This window comes from Daldinia caldariorum (assembly GCF_022478825.1).
Source record: "Daldinia caldariorum strain CBS 122874 unplaced genomic scaffold F4812scaffold_3, whole genome shotgun sequence".
Lineage (NCBI taxonomy): Eukaryota > Fungi > Ascomycota > Sordariomycetes > Xylariales > Hypoxylaceae > Daldinia > Daldinia caldariorum.
The window spans coordinates 1,646,245-1,669,596 of NW_025953039.1; the positions used below are offsets into that span (position 1 = coordinate 1,646,245).

General features: G+C 47.7%; 7 protein-coding genes across 7 annotated transcripts; 3 read left to right on the top strand and 4 right to left on the bottom strand.

Annotated features, from left to right (window-relative positions):
- Positions 1 to 169: 169 nt before the first annotated feature.
- F4812DRAFT_418685 (Pro-apoptotic serine protease NMA111) lies at positions 170 to 4,416 on the top strand. Its single transcript, XM_047933268.1, has 4 exons — positions 170 to 1,238; positions 1,317 to 1,513; positions 1,583 to 3,883; positions 3,946 to 4,416. Exons 1-4 carry the CDS (start codon positions 631 to 633, stop codon positions 4,173 to 4,175), a joined length of 3,336 nt encoding a protein of 1,111 aa, XP_047793008.1. The 5' UTR covers positions 170 to 630; the 3' UTR covers positions 4,176 to 4,416.
- A 610-nt stretch (positions 4,417 to 5,026) lies between these two features.
- Positions 5,027 to 6,101, bottom strand: F4812DRAFT_275612 (uncharacterized protein). The gene is made up of 2 exons (XM_047930950.1): positions 5,686 to 6,101; positions 5,027 to 5,626 (listed from the first exon to the last, which is right to left on the bottom strand). Exons 1-2 carry the CDS (start codon positions 5,978 to 5,980, stop codon positions 5,106 to 5,108), a joined length of 816 nt encoding a protein of 271 aa, XP_047793009.1. The 5' UTR covers positions 5,981 to 6,101; the 3' UTR covers positions 5,027 to 5,105.
- A 2,455-nt stretch (positions 6,102 to 8,556) lies between these two features.
- Positions 8,557 to 9,187, top strand: F4812DRAFT_456707 (uncharacterized protein; the record flags this gene model as incomplete). The annotated part of the gene is made up of 2 exons (XM_047937035.1): positions 8,557 to 8,701; positions 8,790 to 9,187. The coding sequence occupies 2 exons, from the start codon at positions 8,557 to 8,559 to the stop codon at positions 9,185 to 9,187; spliced, it is 543 nt and encodes a 180-aa protein (XP_047793010.1).
- Positions 9,188 to 10,665: 1,478 nt separating this feature from the next.
- Positions 10,666 to 13,821, bottom strand: F4812DRAFT_418691 (uncharacterized protein). Its single transcript, XM_047933269.1, has 6 exons — positions 13,144 to 13,821; positions 13,049 to 13,076; positions 12,905 to 12,997; positions 12,049 to 12,843; positions 11,917 to 11,994; positions 10,666 to 11,857 (listed from the first exon to the last, which is right to left on the bottom strand). Exons 1-6 carry the CDS (start codon positions 13,160 to 13,162, stop codon positions 11,068 to 11,070), a joined length of 1,803 nt encoding a protein of 600 aa, XP_047793011.1. The 5' UTR covers positions 13,163 to 13,821; the 3' UTR covers positions 10,666 to 11,067.
- A 5,178-nt stretch (positions 13,822 to 18,999) lies between these two features.
- Positions 19,000 to 20,482, bottom strand: F4812DRAFT_418700 (ATP synthase subunit C-domain-containing protein). Its single transcript, XM_047933270.1, has 5 exons — positions 20,202 to 20,482; positions 20,109 to 20,143; positions 19,949 to 20,040; positions 19,562 to 19,870; positions 19,000 to 19,503 (listed from the first exon to the last, which is right to left on the bottom strand). Exons 1-5 carry the CDS (start codon positions 20,260 to 20,262, stop codon positions 19,395 to 19,397), a joined length of 606 nt encoding a protein of 201 aa, XP_047793012.1. The 5' UTR covers positions 20,263 to 20,482; the 3' UTR covers positions 19,000 to 19,394.
- A 338-nt stretch (positions 20,483 to 20,820) lies between these two features.
- On the top strand, positions 20,821 to 22,041 carry F4812DRAFT_456710 (nucleic acid-binding protein; the record flags this gene model as incomplete). Its single annotated transcript, XM_047937036.1, has 1 exon — positions 20,821 to 22,041. The coding sequence occupies one exon, from the start codon at positions 20,821 to 20,823 to the stop codon at positions 22,039 to 22,041; it is 1,221 nt and encodes a 406-aa protein (XP_047793013.1).
- Positions 22,042 to 22,119: 78 nt separating this feature from the next.
- F4812DRAFT_275728 (uncharacterized protein) lies at positions 22,120 to 23,284 on the bottom strand. The gene is made up of 4 exons (XM_047930951.1): positions 23,028 to 23,284; positions 22,800 to 22,975; positions 22,574 to 22,719; positions 22,120 to 22,473 (listed from the first exon to the last, which is right to left on the bottom strand). Exons 2-4 carry the CDS (start codon positions 22,853 to 22,855, stop codon positions 22,199 to 22,201), a joined length of 477 nt encoding a protein of 158 aa, XP_047793014.1. The 5' UTR covers positions 22,856 to 22,975; positions 23,028 to 23,284; the 3' UTR covers positions 22,120 to 22,198.
- Positions 23,285 to 23,352: the final 68 nt, after the last annotated feature.

The window sequence follows — 23,352 nt, forward strand, 5'->3', positions numbered from 1 at the left end:
CCTTTATGAAAGTCTGTTCTATTATTCACGTGTAAAACAACCCGCATACAACACTACCAGGTAGGTACCATTCTGATTAGTTAATCCCACCTGGCCACCCGCATTTCGTGGACCCGACGCTAAGATAACAAAACTTTATCGCGCCTTGCCCCTTGCTGTCCATTATCATCCAGCAAAACTTAATCTGTAAGTAGGGAACTGGAAGTTACCTACAGGCTATTCACCTACAGGCCAAACTTACCTACGTATTTACCAACCGGCCGGGAAGGGACGTAGGATAAAAAAAAAAAAAAGGTCATCACGAAGTTTCCTTCTTTCGGGTTCGTCACGGTTGGTTTTTTACTGTAATTATATCGAACTCCACATTGTTGATACAAAATCAACAGGGATCGTGGGAAAATACGTATATGTATAATCAGACTCAACTCTGATAATTACTGACCTAGAGTTTTCGGTGATACCATCCGCGTCACCTTCTCTCTGTCTCTGTCTCTCTCTCACTCTCTCATCATTGTCCTCATCCCCATAATCATCAGCAGTAGCACAGTTGGTGCCTCGATGCGAATATTATCCATTGAGATTGCTTAAATAGATGATTGAGACGATAAATTCGGGAGGTATTGGCGCTGGATGAGGCATCTATCGCCTTTGCGCATTGCTGAGTCAGGCCTCGCTCGACTTTTTCGATCGTCATCAGGGTTCTCTTCAGGAATCTCTACAGGAATCTCTACAGGAATCCCTCCAGGAATCCCTTCGGCATCCTCACAACCTTCATTGTCGTCGCCACGGTGCGCATCAACTTCCAATAGCCAACCCGGACACACCATCTGTCTCACACGTCCATTCACTACGGAGACACGTCCACGTTACCAATCGACTTCCACAGTCATGAATGGAACCAGTCCAACCTCGCGCTCTAAGCGCAAAGCTCCCTTCTCCCCCGAGGAGCACGGCCGCCCTCATAAATACCTCCGACCCGTAAACCGAAAACACTCCCCGAGCGAAAATACGCCAGACACCGAATTGCCCAGTTTTATCGAGAACGATATGGCTACAGAGGAAGATTTAGCGCTGCTCTTTCCCCCCCAAGCTGCACCCGATACCGCAGAATGGCAGGCTACCATAGAGAAGGTTGTTAGAAACGTTGTCTCTATCCGCTTTTGTCAAACTTGTTCTTTCGACACCGATGCTGCCTGCGCCAGCGAGGCCACCGGATTTGTCGTCGATGCTGAGAAAGGGTAATGTCATGTCCTGCCTAATCAATCAAAAACTCGGGTGGTTTTACGTCCGCTAACAACTCGCTAACAACTCGGTAGATATATCCTTACAAATAGACACGTTGTCGGCGCGGGGCCTTTTTGGGGTTATGTTGTATTCGACAACCACGAAGAAGTTGATGCGTATCCTGTCTACCGGGACCCCGTCCACGACTTCGGTATTCTACGCTTCAACCCCAAAGCCATCAAATACATGCCTGTTTCGGCTCTCCCTATCCGTCCAGATCTAGCAAAAGGTATGCTAGTTCATGTTATATCCCCCGAAACCTGGTTAAGCGAGGATTGCTAACCCTTAGTTTTGTTAGTTGGCGTGGAAATAAGAGTTGTCGGAAACGATGCCGGCGAAAAGCTTAGTATCCTCTCTGGTGTCATCAGTCGGTTAGATCGCAATGCCCCTGAATACGGCGAGGGGTACAGCGATTTCAATACAAATTACTATCAAGCCAATGCCGCTGCTAGCGGTGGTAGCTCTGGCAGTCCGGTCGTCAATATCGACGGGTTTGCCATAGCACTACAAGCCGGTGGGAGGTCCGATGGTGCATCCACTGATTATTTTCTACCTCTCGATAGACCGTTGAGGGCTCTCCGCTGTATACAGGAAGGTCGACCGGTCGAGCGAGGCACTATTCAGTGCCAGTTCATTATGAAGCCGTTTGACGAGTGTCGTAGGCTTGGGCTGACACCGAATTGGGAGAAGGCTATTCGGGAAGCATTTCCTAAGGAGACCAATATGCTTGTGGCCGAGATTGTCCTCCCCGAAGGCCCCTCGCACAATAAGATCGAGGAAGGAGATGTGCTTCTAAAGGTGAATGGTGAAATGATCACCCAATTTATTCGCCTGGACGACATCTTAGACTCCAATGTTGGCAAAACCATCCGGGTGACCCTGCAACGAGGTGGTGAAGATGTCGATATTGATATCCAAGTTGGAGATCTTCATGCGATTACACCGGACCGTTTTGTAACTGTCTCCGGTGCGAGCGTTCATAACCTATCCTACCAACAGGCACGTCTCTACGGAGTTGCCATCGAGGGTGGCGGTGTCTTCGTTTGTGAATCGACTGGTTCTTTCCGTTTCGACAGTGCAGATAACGGGTGGATGATCCAGAGCATTGACCAGAAGAAGACACCTAACTTGGAGACTTTTATCGACGTCGTGAAGCAAATTCCTGACAAGAAGCGTGTTGTAGTTACGTACAAACACCTCAGGGACCTACACACGCTTAACACCACAATCATCAACGTCGACCGGCACTGGTCCGCTAAGATGCGGCAGGCGACACGGAACGACGTAACTGGCTTATGGGACTTTGAAGATATTGCCGATGCCCTACCCCCTGTACCCCCAGTACGACGCAAGGGCGCTTTCATCCAGCTGGAGCACACATCGCACCCAGCTGTAGCTGATTTAGTCCGCAGCTTTGTACGTGTAGGTTGCACGATGCCTCTGAAACTAGATGGGTTCCCTAGGAATAGAAAATGGGGAATGGGTTTAGTGATCGATGCTGAGAAGGGGTTGGTGATCATCTCGAGAGCAGTCATTCCTTACGACCTGTGCGATATCTGGATCACCATCGCCGACTCTATCGTTGTCGAAGGAAAAGTTGTTTTTATGCATCCACTTCAGAACTACGCAATTATTAAGTATGACCCGGAACTCGTCGACGCACCGGTGTTAAGTGCGCGGCTTAGCAAAGAAAGCATCACCCAGGGAGCGTCGACAACTTTCATCGGATATAATAGGAGTGGTCGAATCGTGCATGCTGCCACCACAGTCACTGAAATAACTACGGTAGCCATTCCTGCCAACTCGGGCGCGCCGAGATATCGGGCCACAAATGTTGATGCCATTACCGTAGACACTAATCTTAGCGGTCAGTGTGGAAGCGGAGTGCTTGTTGACAAGGACGGGACTGTACAAGCCTTGTGGCTGACTTACCTAGGCGAAAGATCTTCTGGGTCGAGAGACGAAGAGTATCACTTGGGGCTTGCTACGCCGACTCTACTACATGTCGTATCACAAATTCAGCAAGGTCAGGACCCGAAATTACGTATGCTACCCATGGAGTTCCGACCCGTTGCCATGTCCCAAGCTCGTGTCATGGGCGTTTCCGAGGAGTGGATACACAAAGTCTTCTCGGCCAACAAGCACAACCATCAGCTTTTCATGGTTTCTAAATGTACCTTTGAGCGCGATAACCGTCCCGCTGTCTTGCTCGAGGGTGACATAATTCTGACCCTCAACGGGAAGATCATAACCCGCGTATCGGAGTTGGATGTCATGTATTCTCACGAGGTTCTCGAAGCTGTTATTGTCCGAGAGAGTCGAGAGATGTGTCTCCAAGTCCCAACTTCACCGGCCGACAACCTAGAAACGAACCACGCCATTTCATTCTGTGGAGCCATCCTTCACGTCCCTCATCTTGCTGTTAGACAGCAGATCAGCAAGCTCGCAAGCGAGGTATACGTTTCAGCAAGAAGTAGAGGCTCGCCTGCATACCAATACGGGCTTGCACCAACCAACTTCATCACACACGTCAACGGCAAGCCGACACCGGATCTCAAGACTTTCCTGGATAACGTAGTTAAGATCCCAGACAATACCTGTAAGATCTTTTTCTCTCCTGTCACTTGCCTAACCGTACAGTGTTAACTAACATACTCTCAGATTTCCGATTGAAGGCCATGACGTTTGACAACCAACCATGGGTTATCACCATGAAGAAGAACGAACATTACTTCCCTACAGTGGAGTGGATCAAGGACGGTTTGGAACCTTGCGGCTGGCGACGCATTACGTACGAGAGCGGTAAGCCGGTGGAGGGCGAGCCGACGGATGGAATCCTCTCCGTGCAGGACGGTGAAGATGTTGACGATATGGATGACGGTGGAATTTAGACGTTCTCGCCTGTTTGTGGGATCACCAAACAACATCACTAGGTTCTACGACTAGGCATAATATTTGTTCTCTACTAGAGTTCGCTGTACATAATTAACTGCCGTACATAACCAAGTTATATAGCATCGCCTCCTGTGGCGGCTTGGTTATCATACCTAGGCCAAATGTCTTGATTACGTACCTTTTATAGTTTCTGTGGTCAAGCCTGGGTTCCTTACAATAAACACAGTATTGATTTCATATTACATGTCTACCTACCTACCTAAGGTAATTATAACTGCCTGTGAAAAGCTTCGTCATTAGAGTTCTCGGTTTAATCACAGCTCATATATCATCGCAAATTAAAAAGGCAATTGGATATGTGAATCAAAGCGGTATTTATATTTTCGTAGGTTCTGATGTCAAGAATAGAATGTCATCCTACCGGATCTGTACCTAGGTAGGTGATAGCTAAGGCGGGAATATTATCTCTCTAGGAGCAGCATGTTGAGGCGATCTACCAACCCACTAATCTAACAGACCATCCGCCTCCAGAAACGGTTGCCTTTTATGTAAATTCCGTCGTTGCGGCCCGAGGGCAACGAAACTTCTAAACGACTCCCCAAGCCCTAATTATATGCAAGCAGCGAAGACGCAAGACGCAACCGGTCAACGATCCAAGACGCGAAAAAGAAAGAACTCCTGTAACCTCAACAGCTTAACGCACCAAAACCTACGCCGGCCGACCTTAACGGTCCGGACGACATTATGGGGCGCCAAAGGGTATCGATAGTGTAGCGGAAGAAAAGTAAGGCGATCCAGATTCCAGTTAATAATCATCCAAGGCCGGCCGTTTAAAAAAGAAAAAAAAGAGTTCGATGATCATAGCTCATCCCGTCGTATAACCCCACTCTTGCCAATCCATTTCCATCATCCCGTCACGAGCTGATTTAGAGGAGAGCAGCAAAAGCGGCCGCACCGAGAAGTACTATGCCGTTTATGGAACCGTAACTACCATCAGTTCCCGCTGTAGCAATTCCATTCACAGGGGCCGTAGGAGAAGGAGTCGCCGGCGGAGCTGGTGTTTCGGGGCCAGCAGGAGCGCTACTCTCAGGGGTGGCCGAAGTAGAATTCTCGTTGGCCTGAGACGTAGTGGTGCTCGTAGAAGTCGCAGTACTTGTGGTACTTGTGGTACTTGTTGTGGCACTTGTCGTAGTACTTGTTGGAATACTTAAGGTGCTTGTAGCGGCCTTAGCTGTCGTACTAGCATCCTTAGTCGTAGTAGTAGTAGAAGCATGGGTCGTAGATGTCTGCAACGACTTAGGTTTAGTGGTGGAAGTGCTAGTTTGCGACACAAGGGAACCAGGCAGGTTATAGGCGTCTGCGCATTGCTCCAACGTCATACTGTCGGGGCAGCACCAAGTGGCGCCCTTCTCATCTGCCGTGCAGAAGTAACCTTTGTCGCAAGATTCTATATGCCGGTTAGCGCAGTCCGATGTATTAGGTATTGATCTTTGCATCAGATCCTACCTCCAGTCTTTCCGGGGCAGCAAGTCTGCTGGGCGGCTTTGTTGAAGCAGTGTACAATGCCGTCCTTAGAAGAGCATTGTTCGAAACCTTTACCACAGGCTTCAGCACAAGTATTACCATCATCGCAAAACTGCTGCTCGGGCGCGTATCCACCATTCGCACGACGATCGAGACCGAATATGGCCCTAGGCGACATATGAGCGAGCTTTGGCTTATACGGTTGGCGTATAGGTTCAGCAATAGCCTGGCCAGCAAGGGCCACAATAGCGAGCGAAGATATTGTGCCGAACAACATTTTTATTTTCCGTAAAGTAATACTTAAGGCCTTTAATTAGGTAGATTTGTTAGGTTGTATGAAGCGAGAAGGTATAAATAAAGGTATAAATAAATAAGGCTGCAGGTTTTCCTAGTTGCTAATGATAGACTCCGGCTAGGGTAAAAAAAAAAAAAATTAGTGAATGTAGGGCTCGTCGGAGTTATAATGAATGGATGGTGAAATGATAGAATGAATGGAAGACTGTTTGAACAAGAAAGGTATCAAACAAACAAGCAAGCAAGCAAGCAACGAAGGCCCGGGCCGTTAGAATATAGAAGTCGGAGAATGAAAGAAAGAATAACCCCAAAAAGGAAGTGACGGAGAAGCAGTAAATATAATAGGGAAATATATAATGGGGAAATAAAGAAAAAAAAATACTTTAGTGTGTTACCCTCCTGTATCATCAAAATGTAAAATGCCAGGGCAATCACCCTTGGTTATCTAAACCGGTAGCCATTGCTAGCTGCATAGGTGCATCTAGGTAGCATCCAGCTACCCCTTCCAAGCTATTATGGTACCTACCCAAACCTCGATCCATGTCGTGGTGATACCGTACCAGGTAATGTATTGTGCAGTGGTCCTTGCTGCCACGGCTGTCAGGTTAGCGCAAAATGCGTGATTAGGCGCGCCGGGCGCGGGCGCATAAATGATCGTAGCAAGGTTACCTACTTGGGACGAACCACACGGATCATGCTCATATCCTATCCTCCTTTTCGATTTGATAAGAGACTTGGCTCATAACATTTTAACCCACTTCAAGATCTGAAAAACGCTAACCTCCGTACGTTTGCATGCGGGCCACTACCTATGCGGTCTTGAATTGGTTCATACGTGATTACAGGATGAAAATTTTCCGAATAGCCGCGTTCGGCTTCCCACGTAGCTACCTAGGTAGGTAGCTAAACCCAGCTAACTTGGGGCACACCCGACGTTGTCTGGTCTAATAATAGACGAATAGGCGGTAGCCAGTAGTCGTCAAGGTGTCTGGCTGAGGTGAAGGTAGCCAAGCTTTTCTCTCCGGGCTTAGCATTGTAGTGAATTAAGTAGGCGAACAAAATTTATACAACCTAGGCGCAACTCCTACTCGAGAGGGCAGAAAAGGGAAGCAAGAAATCGGGAAGCGGGGGGAAAGATGTTAAGGGAAGAGATACTTAGGTACCTCATATCCGACGGTACCTTGCATCAAAGGCAAATTGACGATTACCTAAGCAGATCGTCAGGGACAGCTCCCGATTTTGGAACAACCCTGGAATATAATTGGCTGGCTGCATGCGACGCTGTCCCTGTTGCCTTTGTTTCATCTCGGAGCTATGCACACCATCTATTTATCCATTCATCTCATCTATCGCACGTGTTGCTGCTGCTGCAACCACCACTCCACTCTCTCTTTTTGCCTTTAAGCCATTGTGTAAATAAGATGCATCACACTTGACAGGTAAATATTTTTTGATGAAATTGTATCATCGTTGTACGAGCTGAATAAGGTGTGGATATTACCTAACGTATAGGCATATCAGCTTCCCTCATTCATGAGGATTGGTCGCCTCTTTTTAAGCTCGTAGCCGCTGGGTTAGGGCATTTGTCTTAGTTCTCACCCCCATCTATGTAATCCTAAGAGATCACAGTTTCTTCCTTCGGGTTGTCTAAAACAATCTTCCCTGCTCAGAATTTCGTCTTAAGCAAACTTAGTTGCGCGTTCTGATAATATATTTATTTTGTTCTTCGTTTCTCGCATATTTTGCTACTCTATGCTCAGGAACAGAGGTGGCTCTTTTTCATTGCTTTGAGTAAAAGAGAGTGAGCGAGGGGGGAGGAGAGAATCAGATTTATCTCTTAGGTCACGATGGACATCGAGCTGTCTATATTGATGTATTAGCGTAGGTACCTAAGGCAAGCTTTTGATGATAGCCCTGTGACACCGGCTGATGCAAGACCTGCAGCTTTTGCGACTACTATAACGGGGACTAAACAAGCAGAGTTTATAGCGGCCTCTTAGAGAGTTCGCTCTATCCTTCACTTTGTCCAGAGTTGAATGAGTTTGGGCTGTTGAACATGAGCATCTATATATCAATCTGCCTTAGGTACTCATGAAGCCATCCCTCTTCGAATGGCAAAGGTGGGCGTCTAGTCAAGCAGCTGGCTATTCTTGAAATAATCAAGCGTAGCATAGGCCACCGTGGTCTGTAATCGCATAATGTCGCGTATTAGCAGCCTTCAGAGGTCTTAGAGTATACGTCAAGTGGCTAAAATTGTACGCATGACCAGTAAATAGCACGGATAATGTTAAAGAGCAAATCGTGTGTCCGTAGTTGAAGTTTATCCCCTCCAAGTTTTCATTTTGCTCCTCTTCTTACGCGTATAACCTATGACCATCCGATGAACACAGACCATTAGCAGTTCAAATCCCATTTCTGAGAAATGTTCATCACCAGCTGACTTACGCTCGCTCAATTACGACCCTACATAACATTTTCGTGCCTATAAAGCGTTATTATCTCACCATAGCCGATGACGTAACTTGAACTCGACTTCAACTTGAATTCCATTTGGACATCATGCGGTTTCTAGTATTCGCTCTCGCATTTACTGCCTGCAGCGCAGCCACGCTATCTCTCGAGGCCCGAGATTCCGCGATCACCCCGCCGACTACCAATGTGTCCGTCTCGGGTACTAACGACACTTCGTTATCAGAGTTTTGTGGTGAGTTGCAACTTATTTTTTAGTGCTAGATACCGCGTAGTTTTCAGGGACTGCCCAAGCACCCGATTTGCTAACGTTTTGCTTGCAGGACCCTCTGGAAACAGTATCGAAGAGGACACACATGCACTTAAAATAGCCCCTAAACACACAAATCAGCCTACGGGGCACAGACACTTGCCCAGATGCGTTCATGTCACCATGCCGAACGGCGGCTTTCACACGGCGGCAGATGGTAAATCGTCAACTCTAGGAACCGGGCACGTTTCGACCGCCGCGCTCGCTGTAGCCATCGCGGCTCTTGTCATATTGCCGTCAAGGGGTAGTCAGCCGGAGAGAAGGGAAGTTCAGTCTGACGTTTCGGCAAACAAGCTCCCTATCCGATCCACGAGTAGTGGACGGACTTTGCTCTCTGCTTTGGGGATATCTTCAAACCTCTGTGAACAGCGCAATCGGTTAGGGGACGACGGGTATAATAGCCACGGCTAGTGTTGCCATCCGATAGGTGATTTATTCGAAGGGGGAATTATATCCCGCGGGCTGGTTCGTGGGCCTATATTGAACAAGGCTTAATACAATGATACACGGCATTGCGGTTCTCCCATTATCGCCTGGTGTTGATGATATTAGTACCTAGCTGCTGTGACGTTTCAACGCGCGTATTCGCCCAGCTGGTATCGTGACCTTTGGTGAGAAATTAATCATCCGGCGAGAACACTCGCTAGACGGCAAGACATACTCAATGAGGCAAAACGGTTCGAGGGGCCACGAGGGTTCAGTGGCAATATGTTGTCGTTTCCTGTCGGTATGGGGCCGAGCTCGATATTAGGTGATTACACACATATATCCCAACAGTTCTAATGCAAGGTAAGATGCTAGGCCATGCATGTTAGCTAGTCGACGCGGTCAGCAGGCGCGTGTGGCGATGGCCTTTCAGTTTAGGGCTGAGAGGGTAAGGGTCAGACTGCGTGGGAGCAGGGTCCTGCCGCTGCTCCACCCGTCGCGTGGGTGAGAAGGCGAAAAGTAGTCAGCATGTGGTGGAAGCCGCCGTTGCCGTCGCTGCCTACGACGAGCTTCAGGTTAGGTATTCTTCGAGTATCGTGTACAAGAACAAGAATACATAAGGTACCTATTAATGACTCCCGTCAGGCGGTGAGGACGGAGATGGGGGAAACAATGGGATTAGCACTTGGCTGCATTTCCGAGTTACATTCGGTATGACTAGGCTGGAATGCAAACGAACATGAAAGACATAGATGTAGGTAGTAGGCTGTAGGTAGATATTTTTGGCATTAGGCGTTAGGCATCTCGAACCTGGGTTCTTGGTGTTTCGATCCGGAGACCCCGAGTAGCCGGAGCCAGACGCCGGGTTGCAGGTGAGATCATGCGTCGTCGGAAAGCTCGCGTTGGCGACGTCAATAACAAGTCACACGCCCCGCTTCTGGGGTTATGGCGATATCGGATTGATGCCGTCTTTCGGCGTCCGGGCCTATCTAATTTTGGAAGTTGTTTTAGGTGCGTTAGGTAGAAGTGAAGAAAAATAAAAGATTGCTTCACACTAAAATGCTACCTTCGTTGCGAAGTTGCACCGTACCTGCCTTTTTGCACATACATACCTAGTAATATCGCGGTCGATCCCGAATCCTTTCCGTTTATTGCATTAATGTTTTTCTTTTGATGTCGGCATGGGTTCGGAGATAGCATTGAATAAGCCGGATAGAACCCAGGAAGATAATTAATGTACCTTATGCACCCACCTAATGCACCTAATGCAAGTAGACTTTTAGCGTGGTCCCGGGACTATGGTATAGGGACCTATCGGGCGAGCGGGGATGATGTCATCCTGATTAATAGGAGTTTTGGAGGAGTTTTTATGTCTTGCTGACAATTGTTAGGTGTTATTAGGTGATATTACCAAATCAGCCAAGGTATAAGGCTTCCTCCATGGGGAAATATTCTTGCTAAATTCCATGCATTACCGCATGTACATGCGTTACATTGTTTGGTCTGCTGGTGCATCAGTAACCATCACACCTCAGCATTAAGAGGTACCTTAGGTACATAAGGTAGCTACGGGATCCAATAAGAAAGAAGGTGATTGGATTTTTCTATCTACAACTCTAATACTGTTTCCATCTATTTTCTGACCTCACTGCTATGTTTCTGAGTATCGCCTATCAGTATTATGCTTAAACTTTTCCATCATGTTCCTTGCTAAGCCTCCATCAAGGCCAACATTTTAATGCCTTGCCGAGCTTAGCTTCTAGTAGCCAATATAGCTCCCAAGCTTCTCTGGTAAATCCAAACTTAACTACCTAACTATTATAGAGAAGTTATAAAACTTGTAAAAGCGTACCAGGGGTACCGCCTCAAGCTTCCATCGAATCAGAAAAGACTAGCTGTTCTATGATTTGAGCCTCGGCAGCTAGGCTAGAATCCTCAGGTGCCCATTTGCGCAATTTCGTGAGTACCATATCCTGGATTGCTTGCATGTGGGGAACGTAACTATGCAACGCGGGTGAATTGTCTGCCAGCCATAGCATAATGAGACATGCCAGACAACTCTGAGAAACCGTCCAGAGATATGGAGAGCGTTTATCGATCATATCCAGCGCGTTGTATAGGTAGGTGACGCAAGAATCAATGCAGGCCTCGCACTTTTCCAGAAAGACAGGCGATTCGCTAAAGGGGTCGGGACTAAGAGTAGACGAGCCACTTGGGGATTGGACTTCCTGTTGTCGGCAGGTCATCAAGAGTAGGAATGGTTGATGAATTATGTGCCTTGCCGCGCAATACCGAAGCCTGAGGACTCGCGCACGATCATTCGGCAGTGGAACCGTCCCTTTCTGAGGTCTCAAGTAGTCCGGTATCGAGATGTACCATTCTTCTAACTGTCTGTTGAGTTCAGTACTAAGCGCTAGAAGTTTTTGAAGGCCCAGACTCTGCCATGCTTGATTTGGACCCGTGAAACTCGCCTCCGCTATTTCCGGGCCGTAAAGCGAGTTATGTATACGGTTTAAAAGCCGACGAATAGCATGCTCGGCGATGAAATAAATGATATTCTCATTATCGGAGGGGTCCGTATTGTGGGGAAGCCTCATACGGTCTCCCAGGGGTTCTATTCCGCTCCGAGGAACGTCAAGTTCAGCAATTCGGTCACTAAATAATACAAGTAAGCATATAATATAAAGTACATTTATGTTCAATTGTTACCATACCATTCGACTGTAAAACACTGCCAAAATGTTCTTAATTCTGCCTCTTCAAAGACTGCGGTTGACAAATGATGTTTTCGACTTCGATAAGTTAGCCCATGCCATCATAATCGTTTAAAGGGGGGCGCTCATTACCTTTCAACGAGATTTAGAAATAACCGAGATGCAAATTGTGCCATTCTCCAACTGTGAAGGGGTCTTCCTAAGTGAGAAAAATATGAGGCGGCGAGCAATAAGGCTTGACAGAGTCCTATGTCTGGCCGAAAATCCCACACTAATTTATGTAGCATGATTCGTAATGCAGGTTGGAAAAATCGAAGGCCCAGCGCTTCATCATCCTCGGAATTTCCTTCTCGATCTAAGCTTATCGTACCCAAAGCATAGACACAAAAGCATATCGATGTCCCAATGTCTTCCATATTCCTGTCCTGAATAAGCTGGTCCTGCCAGGACTTGAACGCATTTCGCGTGAATAACGGGTGATGGGGGTGGACATTTCGAAAATAATTATCGGCTAGCACGTTAAGGCCGTCAAGATCAAGAGACGGCCAGACTAGCGAGCCATCATAGAGACTTCCAAGTAGTCCTGGCAAGGGGAATTTTTCTTCGATTTCAGAGAAATATTCCCTCGGGTAATCCCCGATTAGGTCACGCACCTGGGGTAGCGAAAGAAGAGTCGTCGTCAGAGTAGCGTGGCCCTTGGGAATTAAAAATTGCGGCGAATCCAATTGGGGGTCTATTCCGGCAGATGTGGAGGGCAAGTAGTCTGAGTGCTGTTGATAGGCAGTGAAGTAATCGGCCTGGCTTGGAGTGTGTGAAAGGGGGCTTGAACGAGTGCTAAGCTCGTTAATCTGTTGGCCTTGGTGTTCGAGAAGCGATTCTATTCGGGCAAGTCGATCGATGACTGCAGTAGGACTTGAGTCTTCCACTCTATGATTTAGGGTTAGCATGGGCGCTGCTTTGGGCCAAAGCAAAGTTAGTGAGAGAATACCTATCGAATGGTAGCTCCTTGTATACACAGTCGGCATTTGAATCCTTACAGGTAGAACACGGTCTCTTCCCATCGCATCTCCGCTTACGATACCTGCTCTTTGTTAGGTGAAAAGGGATTTGAATAGCCGGAGGGGGTAAGTACCTGCAAAAGTCGCAAGCAAGGAGTGCGCCTGATTCTCGGCAAGTTAGTAAGTAACCCAACTACCTAATATATCGGGGAATGGATGTGTAGCATACGCTTCCTTGTGTAATTCATGTGGCAAATCCGACGAGCTTGTTAAAATGAAGATACCCTTAACTCAACTCTTATCCTCTAGTTGAGGGTAAGCATTAACTAAGATAACGAGGCCCAGCAGTTGAGCGCGTAAAGGCGGCTTCTTTCCGTTGAAATACCCTGGACCTAAGAGAGTGACCGGGTTTTCCTCTGCTGTAGTCGACCTAATTATTGGGAACGTAGTATAAAACTCTTGGACCTTTCTGGGGTTGAAGACTTGATATTGGGTAGCTAATGTCACACTGCAACTCGTCGACTTTATTCATTAATGAGTAGCAACGAGTTTCTCTGACCGCCACGGGGGCTAATGCAGACCAATAATGCTGATGGCCTAGTCGCTGATCCTGACCAACAAGACGGTCCTATACCCAGATATCGTCCGGGTGTTTCTAGCACAGCACCTCAAAGCATATCAAGCACTTCCGCAGGCGTAACAGGCGTATTATAGCTGTCACGCAGACAGAGGCTTGCATAACAACTACTTGGGAAGGGCCGTATGTTATCAAAAATGGTTAAGCCCCCCTTATGGGGCAAATGGAACATTGGAAAAATATCCACTATACCTACGCCTCACCTTCGTCTTGCAGTTTTAACTAGCTACTACCGGGTTGTAATAATAATAGAAATAAGGAAAGTCTTATTAACGGCCGGGAAAGACGACCGATACCCTAAATAGGAAACTGGTGGTTACAGAAAGACTCATAAAGACTCATAGCTGGCGAGCTTACTTGAACGATACGTCATTAAAGGCGGTTAGTCGTATTATAAATACGCCAAATTATTGGGATATTTCCTGATCAATATCGATGTATGTAGGGCTGAATAGGGTGAAAAGTTACCCCTTGTGGTTATTCTACCAAAGGTAAGGTAAGGTAAAGTAAGGTATACGGATCCGTAGGCGTGGCTGTGTCTTGCGTCTTGTGTCTTGTATTGTACAGAAAAAGTACCCAAGACCTTAGGTACCTGGTATTGAACTTGTGATGTGAGCGCATGTGAGTCTTACATAGTAGGTACCTAAGGTAGCAGCGGGTAACAGCGGGGCGCGGGGGTGTTAGTTAGGTAGGGTTAGGGGGGTTCTGGAATATAAAGTTACTGGCCTGGGGAAAAACAAACGTCGAGATGTTGTTCCATCTTAACCGCAAAGCCCAAGTTTACACCGAGTCTGTGCCTAACCTATATTCCAAATAATATCAAGTGACCTATCGACAATGCATCTTCGGCCTATGTCTGACCTACTATTCAGGCCCCATCACCGGGACTTGAACGAAGACAACGGATGGTCTTCGGCAGGTGGACCGATTTGAGAGTTCCATGATAGATATAAGCTTGGCCTGCGTGGTAGCTCTGACTGGGATATGCGAAAGGTATTCATGTCGATTGGTTCGTCATTTCTGACATACATATCCCGTAGCCTCGGGTACACGATAAAATTTCATTGAATTACGTGAATGCATAGCCAAGGTATGGTACGCGTTTGTGGCTGCGAATGATAGACGCCGTTTGGACAGAAAGGGATGTGATAGTACCCGAATGTGAAGGCTCATAATCAACATCATGTGTCCTGCAAAAACCACGTAGATCGCAAATGATTACCCAGGTACCTATCAGATAATGTCCTATACGTCAGTGATTGTTTTAAAATAGACTTAAAGGATACCTTAGGAGGTACCTAGGTAATCAATGTGAAAAAAAGAAGGAGAAAAAAAGTCTCGAAAGTTCGGGAAGAAGAAGAGAATCAACATCAGGTAATAGGTACCGCTGTGTCAGCTGGATTGTAACTGGAAGTGCCACAGACCACCTAACCCGACTCCTAACCCAGCTAGGTAACCTAATATATTGTTACGCCTGCAGGTTATACAGGTATGTACTTCTGCAGCAGGTAACATCGACCGAGCTGATGGGAATCATGGGATATGACCTATAATGTACCTATACGGACCTAGCCTAGGCAACCTCGCATTAGCTGCATGTACCTTAAGTAAATGTTGACACTTGAAATGTCTAATAACCCGGCACCTTGGAAGCTGCTACTCACAGCTACGCAAGTAGTACCTGGTCACAAACCCCGAAACCGACCCACTTTTTCATGAACCTAATCCTTCCGAACTTGTTTTTTTCTATGCATTTTTAAACCGTACAGCATCCAGAATTTCAATCGCCGGCAGCTCCGGTGTCATTCGGCATCGCTAACGCCGCAAGTCGCTATGTAATATCTCTATCCAGCCGGCTGTTATATCTAAGGAACATCGGAATAATAAATTCCACTTACTCTGACTCTGATAGCCGGCGTTACCGGAAGACCGACAGCGTTCCTTTAAATAGGGCGCTGTTATTCCTCTGGGCTTCAAATGTTATCTCATCTACGCTTCACAGCTTTCCTTGCAAACTGCAATTATTTAATAACTTTTTCCCATTCTTATCAGGTATATATAGAAGTATCCACTCGTCTGGCAAGCTTCTATCTCGATTCCTTCCGCCTAAAACTTCTCTAGACAACCACCCGCAATATATGCTGTTGTCCTTGGCATAAAGAGTTGGGCTTTAGAAGTTAAACAGCGTATTCGAAGTTAGGTGGACAAATTGAATTCCATGTATATGTTATATTGTCCAACCTTAAACTGGTTCAATTATGTCTACCCGTATCTCTAATTAGTAGCTTAGCTGACTGCGTCCGGTTAATCTACTATCATTACCAAGCTTTTTTTCCCATCAGAGCTATCACGGGAACGTGCAGAGGAATGAAAAAGGTATATCGTACTTACTCTCATGGATAGAGAATTTACCTCTAATCTACTGGCCTTAGGCACAACAGTAGTTCTTAACGCCGTTGGTCCTGGCTGTTGAGATCATACCTAAACCGCTCGTGATGGGCCCCTGAGTTTAGGTGATAGAGCTTTTACTGCAGCGGTGACGTTATAGTGGCATAACTGGGACGACTGAAAACTACCTAAGCCACTAGGTTGACCCTGGTGGAACTGTATTCGTCTCACTGTCGGAAGAGCCGCCTCGTGTCGGGTTCGCCATACAAAGCTGGAGTACAAGCAGTGGAATGCTTTATAGGATGGATAGGCGTGCCCCTGATTCTATTGGATCGTTTAGATATTGAATTTGTGAGTATACTACCCTACTCCGATGAAAACAGTCTGACTTGGCTAGTGGCTAGATGTATAAGAAGCTACTTGTTCATTACGATGACTGCTAATATAAGGCGATTGCTAACAGACCTTTCCAGGGATGCCTAGAGCCAGGGCCCCATTGACGGCCACTTCAAAATTCTGGGAAGGGACGATCCTATGATACATTGTCGACTAGAATACAGTGGCTAATTCGCTCCCTTAGCTTTACTGCCGTGTTCCATTTACATCGAAACTTCGGATAGGTATCCTCTTGGGGTAGTCTTACGTTAACCTTCACGCCTAGATTCAACAATATTGGTTATTGGACCTTATCAAGCGGAAAGTGGCAGCTCACTTGCTTGACAGGACCTACTCTGGTAACTACTACTCACCGCTATGTTGCTGATACGACCAGGCCGTTACCATCCGTTGTTCCCCGTACTTGACGATTAGCTCACAACCAGTCTCCGGGAGCCTTTGCCGGTGCCATCATATAAGCGGAGGTTATTAAGGCGTCTCCAGAAACCAATGATCCAGCTATCTCGGGTATTACGTCTAAGTATTTCTTTGTGGGTCGTGATGCCCGGCATAGCTAATCACGAATGCTGACTGCTGCATGAGCTCGGTGCTTTCTTCGGCTGTCTCATATCATTCCAACTTGGCAATAGGCTGGGAAAGAAGAAGTCGACCTACATTGGGCTCGCGGTCAACGTTATTGGAGTAGTTTTGCAGCTTGCAGCTTGCCATCTGCCTCAGATGACCGTAGGCCGCATCATCAACGTATTTGGCAGTAGGTTAACCCCTGAACACTCGAGAGCTGCCACCTCCTAAGTTTGCTTACTTGTAAATGTCCCATTTGCTCAAGAATATGCTTGAAACCCTACCCCGTTGCATACAACCCCTTCCACCCACTTGCTATATCCACTTGCTATATCGTATACGCTAACCCCTAATCCAAGTGGATATTACCTCTCCAACATGTGCTGTATTCGTCACGGAGGCCTCACCACTATGGGTATTACTACGAGGAATATTCGAGGAGGCTCGAGTAGCCTTTGTTCAACTTCGAGGGGGCATTACATGATCTCGACGAAGAGAACTTAAAGGAAGACCTCAGCTCCATCCAGAATACTCTCAATAAAGAACGCAAGGTTCGTGTGTCTATTGTGAATGCTGTACTCGGTAGAGATCTACTCCAACATATTCGCCGTTTAGTGCTGAGGAAAGTCGCCTTACAGGTACGAAGGGATAGCTCACTGTGACGCTGACACTTGAAAGCCGCGGGATGTAGTTAATGCAACAGCTCGGTGGCGTTCATGCGCTGGGCTACTACCTTCCCGCCCTCTGGATTAAGCCGGTAGGGATTTCTAGTTCATATGTAAGATTACTGGTCGGAGTAAATACCAGCCTCTACTTGACTGCGGCTTTGATATGTCTAGTACTAGTCGACCTAATTGGAAGAGACGAATAAAATGCATACTCTGAAGCTGTCTCCGCCTCACTGGTAAGCAGATATGCTTACGGTTCCATAGACTCACGATGTCCGGTTCTACTACGACTGTATATCGTTATTTCGTTACCTTCATGACACCAAGAGAGGCAAGTATTCACACTCGGTAAGGATTAGTTCGACCTTGGTAAGGTGACAGTTGGTATGTTCTTTTTTTAACCGCTTCTTATTGTGCCAACTTTACGAAGGTCCTTTGCGTCTATGAATCCGATCTTGTCTGGGGTGACGGACTAGAGGAGCTTCTATTGCCAAACGAATGAGATAAGCTGTTTTACTATAATATAGTTCACAGAGGCCGCTATGAATAACCTCGGATGTGGTTCCTACCTTGGTAAGGGCTGACCGCCTACCGGAAAATATATCACGATTTCACTCTTCACCCCATATAGTCTTGGCCGAATTCTGCTGCTAGTTCCTACCTAAACCTATAGTATTTGTCTTCCATCTAGAAACCTCTTTTCCAACACTGGAGGATATAGACGAAATATCCGAGCCCGTTCGTCCTTTGGGACGAGATGCTTTAGGTACCCAACGAACCCATCTGCAAGGATTTACCGAGGCCGAACGGAGACGTATTACGGGAACCTCCCCTCTCGTCGAGGCCGTCGATAGGGGAATTGGTATAGTACATTACATCATCTATCCTTAAGGTGACTCGACTAGATTTTCAAGTCAGCATGACGATATATATAATAGGAATAAGACGGCATAGATATACCAGCAAGTACCGTTATGTCACGAATTATGAGCTAGATACCTAGATGTATATATAGATACAAATAGCCTACTAATAAAGCAAGACAGTACCGCACAGCCCGACCGCTTGCGTAGCTCCATCACCTATGTAAGCTTGCTCATTTAGCCTACTCGAAATAACGGCTCGGAACTACAAAAGATACGAATATTTGCACCTCTCATCTTTGTTACGCGTTGCTAGCTTGTAGTTGAGCAAGATCAGCCCAGGCTGTAACATGATAGACAGCAGTACTTAGACTCAAGCTTTGTCGTATTGCTATGTATAATAAGGATGAAGCTTTGATATAATCATGTCCTCAATAGTACCTAAGATTAGAAAGTTGTATAACTTTATAAATATGTTCAATTATGCATGGATACCAAGTATACAAGAGCACCTAGGTATTGACTCTCATCAAGTCCTTTACGTTACATATGACCTAAAGTCATAAGGGGAATACGCTCTGAATCGAGTATTGAATAGGACCCGATATTTTATATATATATAGTACTTCTCTCTAGATTATTATAGCTTCTAGCGAACCAGTAGCCGGATTGATTCCGCCCTGGTATACCCTGACATAGTTTGGCAGTTGGCAGGCGCCAGCTCAGTCTACTCAAGGCCCTAGCCTCTCGCGGAGTTTCGTGTGGGGGGGGGGGGTCTATTCCAGTAGCTCCCCCGGATGAACTGTGATCGCGCCCAGTTGTCATAATAGTACATACAATTAGTTCACAAAAAGGGCAAACCCGTGATTATCCCCAATTTGAAACCGTCTTTCCGAACGCCAACAATCCTTGATCGATTGTGAATGCATCTCTTCTTACACTATATCCCGTCAACACATAACCAAGATTAGGCCTCGCCGAAGTCGTTTGCCTTGCTGGACATGAGAAGACCGACGATCAAACCGAAGAGACCTAGGACGGAGCTAAAGATTTCGATGACAAGAATCTTGACGAAACTGACAGCTCTTGTTAGTTTTGGTACACGGCCAAGGATAATAAAATTTGGGGGCATACAGAGAAGGGTCGGCAGCATCGGCTAGAGCCGCTCCACTGCCGTTAATGCCAACAGCAACACCGCAAATCAGGTTGCAACCTCCCACCGTGATACCAGCCCAAAACAAGGCGAAACCGGTATAGTAGCTGTTGGAATCGAATACTTCGTCGGGGCCGGCGTATTTGATCTTCGCGGAGAAGACGATGGCCATGATGACGCCGTAGATGGCTACGACTTCGCAGAAGATGATGGAGATCAAGTTCTTGGTTCGGATTCGAGGCGCCTTAACACCAGCACCGAGGATAGAAGAGCCCGTGATGAAAATACCCCTGGTTATTTTTTTTTGTCAATGGTGGCATGTTCGATTTTGGGTGAATTGATTGCTTGGAGCTGGGAATGTTTCGTACCATGCCGCGCCGACGACTGATAGACCAATGCAAAGCCCAACACCTAAATCCGCCCATACGTACGGCGATACTGTCTCGAGGAAAGCTCCGACCTGGATAATAAGGAGAAGAATAATTAGGATATAATGTAATTTATTAGTTGGATATTATCGAGACAAACATTAAAGGATTCACCGCTACCGGTAAACAGCATGTCTATAACAAAGTCAGCCTTTCAATCTCACGCTCCCCAGCGCGAACGGGTTTCACATACACAATCCAACAACAGCTAGGAAAGAGGATAAACCTCCAGCGCTATATGTTAGAGCGCCCATAATTGCGGGAATTCGGGAATTCGGATGCGAGGAATAATTTGTTATTTCTGAGGGGGGAGCTGGAGCTGATGAATGAAATGTTAAGGAAAGTCGCGATTGACCGATTGACGTTTATTAGCAGTTTATTAGTAGTAGGCTGCTCTTTTCTGCGAGCTTGGAGAGCTTTGGGGTTGCAGCTGCCAGCCGCGCAGCCCGTTCCTTACATCCCTGGAAGTTGTCCTAGTTCCATCCACCAACGGGCTGTCAGATGGATCTCGGTCCGACTTGTCTTCCGAAACTTGGGGGCTTTCATTTCACTCACCGAGGTATGCAATTAAAAGTTAAATCATTTCGAATTCAGTTAACAGCTATCTTACGTGATCACCTCCGAGTATCACCCCTTAGGTAATGAGTCAATTCGATGGAGGGGCAACACCTAAAAATTCAATCGGACCCCTCCATTGCCTACCTCATTATCACTTGACGCCAACAAAAAACAAACAAAAAAACACCACCAAGCTGTCACTACTCCGTTTTTTCCGTCCTCTTTCAAGAGGCATATCTTTCCGGACTTTCACCATGGCCGCCCTCGATTCCCAGAAGCTCACCCCCACCGAGGAGACTGAGGTCCAGCAATGGATCACCACCTCGGAGCGGCTCAAGAGCTCGCCCTCCGATACCTCCATCCTCGACAAGCTCAACTCCCACCTGACTTCCCGAACCACTCTGCTCGGCACCAAGCCCTCCAAGGCTGACGTCGCCATCTACGAGTCTCTGGCTCCTACCGTTAAGTCGTGGACCCCTGAGCAGCGGACGGGTGAGAAGGGTCACCCTCACATCCTCCGACACCTCGACTTCGTCCAGAACTCCGGCGTCTTCGGTCTGAGCGTGAGCGATGCGGATAAGATTAAGGTCGACCTCGACGAGGTCCTCTACGTCAAGCCGCCTGTCGACGCCAAGGCCGAGAAGGAGCGCTTGAAGAAGGAGAAGGCTGCCGCTGCCGCTGCCGCCGCTGCCACCGGCAGTGAAGGTGGTGCTGCCACGACGCTTGTTGACCGAACGAAAGCGGCGGCTGAGGCTGTCAAGGACGCGGCCGTTGAAGCCGGAAGCAAGGCCGCCGCCGCGGTGGGCGCTGCTACCGAGAAGCCCAAGAAGGAGAAGAAGGAGAAGGCGCCCAAACCTCAGAAGGCCCCCGCCGTTACCACGCCTCCGTCACCCCATCTGATCGATCTCCGAGTGGGCCACATCCTGAAAGCCATCAAGCACCCGGAAGCCGACAGCCTGTACGTTTCCACGATCGCCATGGGCGACAAGCCCGGCACCGAGGATACCACCGAGTACGAAGGCCAGGTCTGCCGAACCGTCTGCTCCGGCCTGAACGGGCTGGTGCCTCTGGAAGAGATGCAGAACCGCAAGGTGGTCGTGGTGGCTAACCTGAAGCCCGTCAAGATGCGGGGAATCAAGTCGTGCGCCATGGTCCTGGCCGCGTCCCCGAAGCTAAAGGAGGGCGAGGCGGACGACCACAAGGGGCCCGTCGAGCTGGTTGCCCCGCCCCCGGACGCGCAGGCCGGCGAGCGCGTGTACTTCGAGGGGTGGAGGGGCGAGCCCGAGGGCGTGCTCAACCCCAAGAAGAAGATCTGGGAGACCTTCCAGCCGGGATTCACCACGACGGAAAGCTTGGAAGTCGTGTTCGACGGCCACCTGGTCAAGGAGGCCGGCAAGGAGGAGATCGGCAAGCTGACTACGGCTAGCGGAGGCGTGTGCACGGTCCCGAGCTTAAAGGGGGCCACAGTACGATAAATCGCTTCAAGTTTTTACGCAAGCGGTCTAACTGAGATAAAAGAATAAAAAAACAAAAATTTAAGCTACAATTAAATAGGTGGCTACAGATTACATGTCTCCCTTTTTTTTTTTTCCCCTTTCGTCCCTGTCATTTTCCTTAGATCTTCCTCGCGTATTAATTCTCAACGGTGTCGGGAGTATTCCACGGCGGGGTCTCAATGGTCACGGACGTAATAGTAGGCGTGCCAGGACACCCAGTCGTGTAAGTGATCCACTCGGTGGGAATAGGGCAAGGGTCGCAAGTCGGGCACGCGCCGTTGGCTACATACGACGTCGACGTCGTCGGGCAGCAGTCGGTAGAGCACGGCACGGTCACGCTTGAGACCTTGATGTAGAGCGGGCAGACTGCATCTGTTGGTTTGGATGCGCATGACAACGTCGGGCAAGCAGCTAGGAGGTATGCAATCAGTACTCAAACTTGTGCCTTAGGGACCTTAGGTACCTAAGTGAAATGATAAAGGGGTAAAGTAATGTAAAGAGGGATATTTACATGACTGGACAGTCCTGGTGTAAGTGTAACATTCGTGAGTCTTGACCCAAGCCGTGGTGTGTTCGAAGTCGTCAATTGTAGTCGAACAGTGTCCGGGGACCGTGGGGCTAGGTGCTTCTACTACAGGAGAAGCCATAGCTGCGTTGCTGCGAATGATTAGTTACGTGTTGCCGTCTACCTAAGGTGGGGCAGTAGAACAGATGCTGTCTTCGAAGCTATAACTTACCAGAGAGCCAGCAGCGCGGCGGTCCCGGAGAAAAGAGTGCGAGTTGAGAATAACATTGTGAATTATTACGGGACTGTGTATGTAGGTATGTATGTAGATTGGATCTTGCTTGAGGAGATAGGAGTTCAACTTTGATCGAACATGTACTGTTGATATCGACGAAGGGAAGAGTCGATCTTCCTCTTTATATAAGCGTGTCTACCTAAGGTAGCTTACATGCTTACATACCTTTTACATTATTTACATCGGATAATGCACACGGGCCTCGCGAGACGTCACTCTCTTCCCCTATCCGTTCCTATCCGTTCTGCCATGTTGCCAAGAGTAATCAGATGGAAGCAAAGAAGAGGCAAGGAAGAAGAAGAAAAAAAAAAGTAAATCACAAGATCCAAGCCAAGGAGGCTTGGGAGGGGGCTGACATCAAATAAAAAGGGAGTCAGGACTCAGATAGTCCTTTCTCGCTCTCTCTCGAATGAGAAGGGGGAAAGCTGGTGCCGGCTTGTAACCTCCGTTCATCTCCCGCTCGCACGGAGAGATCCTGCTTTGCTGCTAC